Source organism: Chelonia mydas, chromosome 8 (assembly GCF_015237465.2).
Source record: "Chelonia mydas isolate rCheMyd1 chromosome 8, rCheMyd1.pri.v2, whole genome shotgun sequence".
NCBI classification, from domain to species: domain Eukaryota; kingdom Metazoa; phylum Chordata; order Testudines; family Cheloniidae; genus Chelonia; species Chelonia mydas.
This window is the reverse complement of record NC_057854.1, coordinates 7,775,368-7,787,384: the sequence shown is the minus strand read 5'-3', so window position 1 is coordinate 7,787,384 and position 12,017 is coordinate 7,775,368. Positions and strand designations below refer to the sequence as shown.

The 12,017-nt window shown below is 40.1% G+C and overlaps 1 protein-coding gene across 10 annotated transcripts in view; it reads left to right on the top strand.

Moving 5' to 3' along the window:
* Positions 1-8,687, top strand: part of CANX (calnexin) — a 64,438-nt gene extending 55,751 nt beyond the window's left edge. For all 10 annotated transcript variants that reach the window (XM_043552596.1, XM_043552594.1, XM_037907022.2 and 7 more), the window contains 7 exons: positions 1,067-1,180; positions 2,947-3,103; positions 3,598-3,813; positions 4,537-4,656; positions 4,762-4,900; positions 5,085-5,182; positions 7,363-8,687. In XM_043552596.1, coding sequence (XP_043408531.1) covers positions 1,067-1,180; positions 2,947-3,103; positions 3,598-3,813; positions 4,537-4,656; positions 4,762-4,900; positions 5,085-5,182; positions 7,363-7,398 — 880 coding nt within the window. In that variant the 3' untranslated portion in view covers positions 7,399-8,687. The remainder of the gene's footprint in view (positions 1-1,066; positions 1,181-2,946; positions 3,104-3,597; positions 3,814-4,536; positions 4,657-4,761; positions 4,901-5,084; positions 5,183-7,362) is intronic.
* The last annotated feature ends 3,330 nt before the right edge of the window (positions 8,688-12,017 follow it).

Sequence of the window (12,017 nt, the reverse complement as noted above, 5' to 3'; positions counted from 1 at the left end):
TTCATTTTGTGACCCCTGGTTCCTGTGTTTAGGAAGGGATAAATAATACTTCCTTATTACTTTCTCCACCCCATTCATGATTTTATAGACTTCTATCCTCTCTCTTTTCTAAGCTGAACAGTCCCAGTTTTTTTCATCTCTCCTTATATGGAAGCTGTTCCATACCAATGATCATTTTTGTTACTCTTCTCTGTATTCAAGATGTGGGCGTACCATGGATTTATATAGTGGTATTATGATTTCTGTTTTATCTATCCTTTCCTAGTGGTTCCTAACATTGTTAGCCTTTTTTGACTGCCACTGCACATTGAACAGATGTTTTCTGAAAACATCCATGATGACTCCAAAAATCTTTCTTCAGTGGTAACAGCTAATTTAGACCCCACCATTTTGTGTGTATAATTGGGATTGTTATACACTTAATATTAAATTCAATGTGCCATTTTGTTGGACAGTCACCTTGTTTTGTGAGATCCTGTTGTAACTCGTTGCAGTTAGCTTTGAACTCTTTGTAACTTCATATCATCTGCAAACTTTGCCACTTCACTGTTATCCATAATTGATCTGGAAAAGGGGGTATGTTCGTCATAAAATGCTGAATCAACATGGTTGAATTTTAATTAGTGTTCCCTTGTCAATTTGACTAATGACATGGTAAATAATTAGAAGTTCAGGGGTAATAGAATTAGGTCCTGAGATGGAACACATTTTTATTGGGTACAATACATCACATATTCACTCATTAACATGCTTTCCCCGGGCTGCTTCTTTCTGAGGATACATGAAATGTTACCACTTCTCTCCATTGTGTTTGGAGGAATGTGCACTGAGACAGATAAAGGAATAGGAGCTTCATCTGACTAGCATGGTGGGGTAGCAAAAAAACTCCAACAGTTACTACCTGGCCTTTTCATATTCAAAACATAATTTCATATACTCATTGTTTTAGGAATCAGTCTAGATGAGGATCTGTATCTAGTGCAACAGTGTCTTAAGCCTTATGGGGTTTTTTGCCAAATCTTTTTGGAAGGAATATATAATAGCAACCTTGTATCTCTTTCCCAAGGGATGAGGATGCTCCTGCAAAGATTCCAGATGATGATGCTGTGAAGCCAGAAGGTTGGCTGGATGATGAGCCAGAATATGTAGCCGATCCTGATGCAGAGAAACCAGAGGACTGGTATGCTGTCACTAGGCTTCCATTTGTCCATCTTGTATGAAAGCAGTGATTGCTGTGCATCAGTTTGTCAGATACTTACTTTGTGACCCAAAGGCACTGACTGGGTTTCAGGAGCATAATGGGGCACTTGAGCTTCCATGGACCAGACATAAACTGGTAGGGGAAGGTGTTGCTATGATGGACTTTCCCGGGGTGCATCCTGTAACTGGGGTACTGCTGAGCCCTCTGTCTCATCATCATGGGCTCCCTCACTCACTGTGATGCTGTGACAAGCTGCAAACCCCTCCAGATCCTGCACTTATACAAACATTCATAGACAGGGACACCCTCAGCTGCAGTTACACGAATGCTTTTCCTAGCCACTCATGAGCTAACAATAGAGGCTCCAGCCAATCCCCCTCCCCAGCCTAGGACCCCAGAGCTTTACTGTCTTGCTCTGGTCAAAAGCCCGACCAGCGTAAGTTTATTTCCCAGTCCGCCCCTCTCTTAATGTGGAGAGGACAATGCACCAGCCCCTGCTCTTGAGCAGATTTCCCTTTTTGCACTTGAGACACACTGTTTTAGATACAATCTCTCTGTAGTTAATAAATCTTTTATATTTTAAGTGATTGAGTTATAGCGTACAGATCAAAGTTGGTTACCTAACAAATAAACAAAATCGCAATGGATTTGAATCAAGCAGTATCTCACTTTGATGGTACAAGCAATTTGCCGATATTTCATACCCAATCCCAAGGCTGGGATTCCTTCTTTCCTGCCTGGGACGACATTCCCCAGTTCAGTCTTTGTTCCTAAGGCGTTTCCAGGTGTTGAATTGTAGGGGGAGTGAGATCTAGTGGGGATGTCACTTCCCCCTTTTATAGCTTCTTCCATGTGGAGGGAACTTTTTGTTTTGACTTCCAAGCAAATTCCCCTGCAGTTTGTGGAAAAGTACAGGCACAAGATGGAGTCCAGAATCACATGATTTAGTCACATGCCCTTACATGCTTTGATGAATCATAGCAGCCATTACTCATATATTGGCTGAAGCATCCACAGGAAAGCCCATCAAGTGAGGATAAGCTTTTTCCATGGCCCATTATGTTCATCCATGGGTCATTATCTTGAATAGTCCACTCCCAATGTGCTGGCTAGACTGAATGTAAACTAACTTGTGGGAGTTACCCAGGAGCAAGCATATTTGAAATACAGATGTATAGTCAATATTCATAACTCCAGATACAAAAATCCTACATGCATACAAATAGGATAATCATATTCCGCAAACCATAACTTTTCCATTGACACCTCACATGACATATTTTGTACAAGATACATCATAATTATATCACTATGGTGAATATGGGGTGCAGAGTGTCATTTGGGGGCACAATGTGTTTGTGCTGGAGTAAGACACAGGTCTGAGTAGCAAGAACAGAACATAAAGCCAGTGTCTAGTTTCCTTGTGCTCCATCTGTATCCTTCTGTGGTCTCTTTGGGGCAGGATCATCTTTTTGTTCTGGCACAGTGGTATCCTGGTCCATGACTGAGGCTCTTAGGTGTGGTTATAATACTAATAACTTTACTCTTAAAACATACGACTAATGCTTAGCCCTTACAGTGCTTTCCATCCATAGAACTCTTTACTTCTTTACTTTACTTTGTCAAGTATCATCCCCATTTTACAATGTAGAAGTGGTAAGGAGGCACCCCTTTGCCCCCCTCCCCGTTTTTTTTTTTAAAAGACCTAGAACAAACTCTTTCCTCTAATGAGTTTGCTTTTCCAGGGATGAGGATATGGATGGAGAGTGGGAGGCACCTCAGATTGCAAATCCCAAATGTGAGTCAGCCCCTGGCTGTGGTACCTGGCAACGACCTATGATTGACAATCCCAACTACAAAGGCAAATGGAAGCCTCCTATGATTGATAACCCCAACTACCAGGTAGGTCGCATGTTTCTAGGTAACTTGCTGGCCAGAATCAGAACACTGCTCCCTCTTAGGGTATACCAGTTTACTAAGCAATACAGAAAGACAAGAGACTTCTCATAGCATAGCCAGGAATGCAAATCACATAACCTCAATCCTTGTGCACTCTAAGGGGACAGGTTCAACTTTTTAGTCCCTTGAATAAACAAAATGTCACAACTTATCCATGAAAGCCAAAAAATTAAGCTCAAAGCTGCTGCAGCAGGGGAATGTTTAAATGGGGATGGAATGGAGCTCTTCTAAATATTTTTCCAATATTGTAGTTGGTTTGTAAACCTCTTTACATAAGAGAGATTTACCTAAACTGACTATCCATTGTAATCAATAATGAAACTTTTTTGTTGGTACAGGTGTGGGGAAACACATTCCCCCCGGCAAAGTTTTCCAACCCAAATAGAAAAACAGATTTTGTGTGGTGTATGATGCTGAGTTTTCTTTGCCTTCTCCAGGGAATCTGGAAGCCCAGGAAGATCCCAAACCCAGATTTCTTTGAAGATCTAGAACCTTTCAGAATGACTCCCTTCACTGCTGTGGGCCTTGAATTATGGTCAATGACCTCTGACATCTTCTTTGACAACTTTATCATCTGTTCCGACCAAGTCGTGGCAGAAGATTGGGCCAATGATGGTTGGGGTCTAAAAAAGGCAGCTGATGGTGCTGCTGAGGTGAGGAGCAAAAGTTTATTTTTGTATACTTCTAACAATAAAAAATGGTATCTGTTACTTGTCTAGAAGAGCTTCAAGCTCCTCTAGCTTTCACTCTTACAAAAAAAACTATGCTGATAGTCCTTAACTTTTTTTTTTCCAAACATGAACAGATATAAGCTTTCAAAATGAAGGATATAATCTTCTCTACCAAAACTAGGCTACATAAGTATCTCTTATGGATTTTTCCTGTTCAAATGTAATGTATTTTAGTAACTTATTTTTAAAAATAGTTTTTTTGCGAGGATGGCAGCCTTTATCGAATGCCGTACTCTTTCCTGTCTTTTTACTATTGGAAGCATAACTTTTTAATCTTGGCCATGATAAATGGCCATCCTCATAGCCTACTGTTGCATGTTTATAATCTTTAGATTGTGCGAATATTGTTCCATGACTTCAGAAGACTAAAATAATTCATAGAAGACTAAGCTTGGGGCAGGGACCATTTGTTTGAACAGTGCCAAGCACAGTATTGTTCTGGTTCATGATTTTGGGCTCCTCGGTGCTACAGTAAAGTAAATAATTAGCTTTTGCAATTAGCTAATTCTGTATATATCATGAGGCTGTGTCTACTTGGTATGACGGGAGACAGTTATCAGTCCCCATGGGTAGCCATAAAACTTGCTGCATACAGGAGTAAGAGAGCTAAATACACAAGCCTTCGGGATTCAATTTATCTTCTAGCCTGGTGTTGTGGGCCAGATGATGGCAGCTGCTGAAGAGCGTCCCTGGCTGTGGGTAGTATACATCCTAACTGTGGCTCTACCTGTGTTCCTTGTTGTCCTCTTCTGCTGTTCTGGAAAGGTATGAATTTCCTTCTGAAATATCTAGAAATAGGTCAAAATGGGGTTGTGCAAGAACCTGAAAATGGGCAGTTGTTTATTGTGGGACTCTTCTGACAAATTCTAGAAACAGCCAAACGCTGCAGAGTACAAAAAGACTGATGCTCCTCAGCCTGATGTGAATGAAGAGAAAGAGGAGGGGAAAGACAAGGCAGATGAAGAGGAGGAAGAGGAGGAGGAAGCCGAATCAAATGAAGACAAGCTGGGTAAGCATAATGGAGGCTTCTTGAAATACGGTAGGAACCTGGAATTGGTTTACTCTTTCATGTAGAAAGTGAGGACAGGAGTATTGGTAGACCTAGACTGAAGCCAGTGAAGAACTTAAGGTGAATCATTTCTCCCTAGAAAACAGAACATAAATTCATTTAATTCTTGATTTTGTTTGGTTAGAAGAGAAGCAAAAGAGCGATGCTGATGTTGGAAGTGCTAGTCAAGAGGAGGAAGAGGATGAGGAGGAAGAGGAAGAAGATGGAAAACCCACATCAGAGGTAAAAGCAACATTTTGGTGCTCTGTGAGTAGAAGTGGTGATCATGCAGGTGGTCAACTAGTGGTATTTAATTTATATAGCTTTTAAAACACATGATCCAACTCCACTGGAATGTGACAAAAATATAGTTGAGCTTAGTCGATGGTGGTTAAAAAAATTCTGGTGGATACTCTGCAATTTGAGGCGATGCTAATATAAGAACTTGAGACTAAAGATATAAAAACAGAAAAAAGGGGATACACCAGTGTCCTGGTCTATACTAGTTTCTATAGTAAAATGGGTTCTAATGGGCTATGATACCTAAAACATTGGAGAAGCCTTAAGAGAGGACACTTGCCTAGAGTCACTGCACTACTACAATGATGGGTAGGATATGAGAACATAGGTAAACTTGTAAAGCTCTTATACTTACATATATCCGTTTCCCAAACTTGGGGGGGGCATGCCCCCAACAAGAACAGCATGATGAGGTTATTGGGGGAGCAAGGACCTGATAGGGCTGAGATGAAGGGGCGGTGGCTTTGTCTGACAGGTTAAACCGTTAGTTCTCTGTGTGGGTGACTTCACTGCAGGGGCCAGGCTCCCTGCCCATCTCACTCATCCGCTGCCACAGCTACCAACTGACAGTTACCTTCCTCTGCTGTGAAGGGCATGGGTACTCTGCAAGCGGGGAACCAGAGGGTGCACCCAAGGAGTACTGACACAATCTGTCCCTCTCCCAACCCTTCAGCCTGGGAACGTTGACTTCTTCTGCCAGATAGAGCCTGCAGAGGGGAACTGAAGGACCAGGTTCAGGAGGTGGGCTCTATTATGCAGGGAGCCCCAATACTCATGGGGTGCAATTTTCTGAGGTGTTCATGATTTGGCTAGTACAGAATCCAGTAATCTGCAGTAATGGCACTGGGATGGACAAGATGATCCAATATTGGTCCTTAAATCTTTGCAATTTTGAACCATACCAGAATGACTAGCGCAGTGGTTCTCACACTTTTGTACGGTGACCCCTTTCACACAGCAAGCTTCTGAGTGTGACCCCTTATAAATGAAAAACACTTTTTAATATATTTAACACCATTATAAATGTTGGAAGCAAAGCAGGATTTGGGGTGGAGGCTGGCAGCTTGTGACACCCACCCATGTAATAACCTCGTCAACCCCTGAGGGGTCTTGACCCCCGGTTTGAGAACCCTGGACTAGCATGTGTATGTGGAATGAAATCCTCCAATTTATACAGAGCAGCAGCAAAGCACTACCATACCAGTATGCTTCATTCCTGTTTTGGGAGGGACCTTTTCTAGAGGTGAAAGAATAGTTGAGCCTTTCTATACAGTGTGTTTGGGTGGCTTTTTCAAAAGCACTCCATATTGGCCTGACCGCTACCGTATGGTAGGTGTGGTGTGTACCGAATCTATGGTAAGACTCCCACTGAAGTCAGTGGAAGTAGTTAACTCTATTGAACACTCTGGAAAATCTTGCCCTCAACTATCTTGCTGCTCTACTCAGGCAACCAGCAAGGATTCCTACTGCTGTAATGGATTTTTCAAGTACTTGTATTTAATAGCTGACTAAAAGCTACATTGGTACCCAAATATCTCATCGGTAGAGTAGTGTAACTTATCCTTTAAAATTGCAAAGAGGTGGGCTGGAATAATGGCAGCAGCCTGCAGAAATTGGAAGTCTGCTAGTAAGTAGCTGCCCTGTAGAGAACCAGCAATTGTGGTTGGCACAATCACAGTAAAAGACAAGTGTACAAGCATAAAACCAGAAATGAGGACACAAACTTTCTGCTGTAGTTGCAGGGAATTAGGCGTGCATGCATTCATGGTAGCAAAGCATTTTCCTCTTAGAATGCATCACGGTATAAGAACCAAATTTTAAAGAGAACTTTAATTGTGAAAACAAAAGATCACAGTTCATCTAAACCTCAGAGTAAATACTGTGCATAAGCCCTGAAAAGTGGGCTAGTATGTCAGCAGTTACAGCGGGAAAAAAACAAGTGGAAGGTTTGCTAATTGTTGTTTTTGTGAAAAGTTCATTCTGTTTCCAGTGTAGTATTGCAATAGTTTGAAGCTAATCTACAAATTAACAGTTGTAGAGTATTTCCTAACCTTAATAGCAAAATCAGAAGAGAAGACCAGACTTTTTTTTTCACACACCTTCACTTTCTTTTAATACTGCAGGAGGAAGAAAGCATGAATAGATTGAAAAAATCGTAAGAACTTCATCTATGATTATTTTTCCCCCCCACATGGTTCTGGGAGAGGACCTTGGATACCTTATGTTGAAACTCAGACAAACCTCAAGACTTCACCATCCGCAGGTTCCAGTCACACTATCCAATGTAACTGAGTGTCTAGCAGTAAAATATTTGCAATCATCTGTTTAAAGAGAACATCATTCCTGTAGAAAGATACATTTAATGTAATGGGCTGTGGATTTTGAAATGTAACAAAACTAACTTTTTATTTTTGTTTTTAAATAGATTGGTAGAACTTTGCCAGTCTCTCAACCTTAGCTTAATTTAATGTATTAATCGATCAATGAAAAATAACAAATCTAGAAAAATGTTAGTTGATGAAATGCAGTTTTTATAACTTTATTTTTTTTTATAAACATGGAAATTCCTGGCAATGCCTGTGTATCCCTTAAATTTGGTCATCATGTCAGTTGTCAGTGGCTACATTTACTTTTTTTTAAAATCCTCTCAAATAAGGAAATTAGGGGTGGGAAGGAAGTTAAAGTCCATGTAAAGAAACTATATAACTAAGATGTGTTAACGTTCCCAGGAAAGACCTCTCATTTATTTGTTGAGGGAGAAGCATAGGTAGGCCATGAAATAAGTGGTGCCCATGGCTGTTGCCCAGTTAAGTGTTCACAATTGGCCTAAGGTAGTGGGGGTAGGTTTTACTGTGGTACTTAGTCTTGCAAGACTCACAGAGGCCAGATGTCTGATTTCTTTAGTTCTTGAGCTTTTCTCAATAGGGCAGTGGCTGTTTGGGTTTAAAAAAAAAATTGTATATATACATACACCTTTTCCCTTCCTCCGGCCCTAGCTTTCTCTGCTACTATGCAGATTCTTCAGAGTGTAGGTTGGCCTCCATTGCTGAAGATTACTTTATGCTTGGCTCACAATCAAACTTTTATAGGTGGCTTTTTTTTTTGGTGGGGCAAAGGGGTGCTTTTGTTTAAGCTACACATACTTCTTTCCAGGGTCCAAACACTGGATACGACAGTGTCCCTAATCTCCTTATTGTTGCCACTGTATGTAAACTCCTGCACAGAGACAGGGAGGTGGGAAAAGAATAGGCAGGTTGACCTAAAGACTCATAACAGAAGCAAAGATGTCAGTATTTTTAGATGGGGAAGGACATGTGGAATAACCTACCTGGTATGTGTAACCATTTGAGTCTTTCATCTGCTCCTCATGTAACAGTTGCATTCTAAATTATATTGTGAATATAGGGGGTTCCAAATCCAGCTAAATAAATTTTGTTTTAAAATGTCATGTCTAGTATACTATACTGTTCTAAAGTTTTTTTTGTTTCGTTGTGGAATGCAAATGACCACCACCAGAGCATACCTCTAAGAGGGTAAACTCTGATGCTTTCATTAGTGTACCAAAATGTATTAGAGAGGGAAGGTTAATGTCTACATAGACTAGCTTTTTGCCCTTTTTGTTCAAAATAACTTTAAATGTCCTAAATTGCTCTCCTTGGACTGAATAGAAACACTCCCATGTTCCATTTGTATTTTTGTTTCGGGTACAGTAGAAAGTGAAGAGCAATTACCCCAATTTTTTAAAACCATCTTACCAATGTCTAACATTTAAAAACAAAAACTCCGGCTGCCTGTCCTTAACCAAGAGTTGTTGTGTGGTGTGGTGTTTATTTTTTTTAAATACCAGTGGCTGTAAATGCATAGCAGGATTGCTTGACCACTCTGTAGTGCGCAAATAGAACATGGTAAGTTTAGACTTCTGTTTAGAACGACTTACTTCTAGAAATCTGACCTCTCTCCAAACACTTTTTAAACACTGCATCTTACCCTCTCCAAAATAGCTTCTGCTTTGCTGTTGGAAGCTGTCATGTTTTATAGGCACTGCTTTTAATTAATTCTTCTTGGCTCTCAAGATAGCTTTTATAGAGGAGCAGTACTATTCATGACTTAGTTCCTCCCAGATAAAAATAGTGTAGATGGCCTCTGGTGGTCAGCTACCATCTCGGGCACAATTTACAAACCTATTTTAATGCGCTTCAGTTAATGCCGTTTTTATCTTCATGTACAAACTGCCTTAATTTCCAGTACCTTTCTCCTATACACACACACTCTTCCAAAATACTACTAGAGGTGAAATTCTGAAAACGTTTTTCAGACATCAGCTATTAAATGGTATTGCATTAAAGCTGAATGTTCAAGTCTTTTTGCTTCTACTGGACCTCTTTGAAAGGGTCTTCTGTTGGCATGTGATGGCTTTCTTTGGTACCATAGTGTAAATTTTGAATAGTCACTATATTAAATGGTGAATCTCCACAATGGATAGAAAAACTTCAGTTTTTAAGATTTTTGTCATGGCATCTAACTTTGCCTCCAGTGTTAAACTGCAAGCCTCTTTTGAATAGATAAAAGGATATGATGCCAGCTTCGTTAAAAGGGTTGTCATTGTTAGCTGTCCACTTCCAGGTAAAAAGAGAATATATTTATTAAGGCTAACAGTATTTTCTGAATACCTGAAGCTCCAGTTGTCTCCCACCTGTGACTTGAAACAGTTAGTGACTCTTAAAAGTACTCGGAAAGAAGTCTGTATTTTAGTAAGTGGAAGGAAGTTCGACTGCACATAAGTGCAGTGGTAAATGGACCTCTTATAAAGGGTGGTCTTTGATCTTTATATAGTAAAACCTGAATTCTCTCACCTTTTTCAATGAAGAAATGTTGTGTTAGATAACTGGTTCTACAGAGCCAAAAGACTCTCTACCATAGATTTGAGTGTCAGACTGTTCACTTGGCATTTTTAATATCTGAAATAGTAAAGAGTATTTTGGAAATACTGAAAAATAGTTGTCTTGGAATTGTGATCAGTGAAAGGAGGTAAAGGAAACATAGCAAACTTACTGATATTTTCTTAGTAAAATGTAAGTGGGGATGTAAACTGGCCTTTCAGAGTGTTTGGTTATCCAGTGAATTAACAGAACTTGAGAATGTGGATTTTAAATGTATTTGACAATGTCTAAGATTTGGATCTCTGGGATGGAGAGGGTAATCTTACAAATACTCATTACTGGTAAACAAGTTTTATCTCCTCCACATATGGCTCCACTCAACCTGTGGCAGCAAACATGGTGCTAGTGACCAGTTTCTCTGCACCCCTCTGCCATCCCCATATGCACTTCTCTAAATGCCAGTATTGCCTCCATAAATGGTTTCAAAAGCAAAATCCTCAAGTGTTGCTAAATGAGAACTGTGACTTCTCTCACAGAAAAGTCCTGTCTGTTTGAAAAAGGATAATTGTAGATGCAGTATGCATATATAAATATATTGGATAAGTTATAAATGTAAGTTTACTCTGATTAATAAAGAAACTTAAATCTATACGGTTTTCTTTGTCTAATTGGCTAAAAAATAGCTAAAGGCTTTTATCTCTGGGATTTCAGTATCAAGGTGAAGGGGAGCTGCAGCCTTGCTTAATGGCTACTCTAACAACCAAGCAAAGGGCCACGGTGCCTTCAGCAGGTTCTACAGAACACCTGGCGAAAGGGGTAGCTATTGGAGCTGAATGCCAGACGAGATTTATTACAGGCCCACAGTATGATTAGAAGAGGTAGTAAATGTAGTGTCATAATGAAGCCAGTAGCTATGATGGGCCCAAAAGCCTTGGATTTGTTTAACCATTTTTAGCACTGGATCATGCAAGTAAACTAGTCTTGTGGGTTTTTTTTATTATAAATAAAACACTCAGATTTTATTTATGCTTTAACTGCAGGGCGTAGGGAGCCCATGATATCTGCCAGCTCTGCTTTAAAGGTTGCCTTCATTGCTAAAAGCTGTGAATCTTAAACATTTAAATGAAGTCTGTAAATTGATCTTTTCAAGATGGTAAAAGTAAAATCTTTGGTGTGTAAATTGTTTAAAGCTAGCTAATACACTGAATCCAAGGATTCGGTATCTCTGGAAATCTGTTAAAAATACCGATGTGCCCCTTGTGGTGTGCATTTAGGATGTTCCAACCTTGTTGACTGATTCTGCTTTTTAATAGCCAGAGCCTGCGGTCTCATTCCATTTTAATAAGCAGTGGGGTTTGGACTACTCCAAGCCCTGGACTTGGAGAGTGGTAGAACCTCATCTCTTCACCTTGCTGCACATGCACTTAACTTGCTATACTTGCATATTTCTCCTACACAAACTAACAACTTGCTTACAACTGAGTTCATGTTTAATGCAGCAGTATTCTTTCATATGTACAGTTCTTCAAGTGATGGTCCCTGTTGTATCCTACTGAGGGTTTACACATGTACACCATGCGTCTGGAGCCAGAGAATTTAAAAGTAGTAGTGTCCACTGGTCATGTGCCCTGAACTCCCCTATGGTTTAGTCATAAGGTCTAGGGTGGACCAACTGCATCTCCCATTCCTTCTCACTGCCCCATGGTCCAGGTCAGAATGAGTGGTGTCCATTTGCTTGTGACACACTTTCTTAAACTTGTATATAGTCTTTTTTTAAACAGATTTTTACTGTTTTTATTTTACTATTTTATTAAGTAGTCTCTAGTAGCTTTAGAGTAGAATTGCTTGGGGGCCTGTCTTTTGTCCCCGTGCCCATATGCAGGTATTGTGCCGAAGAT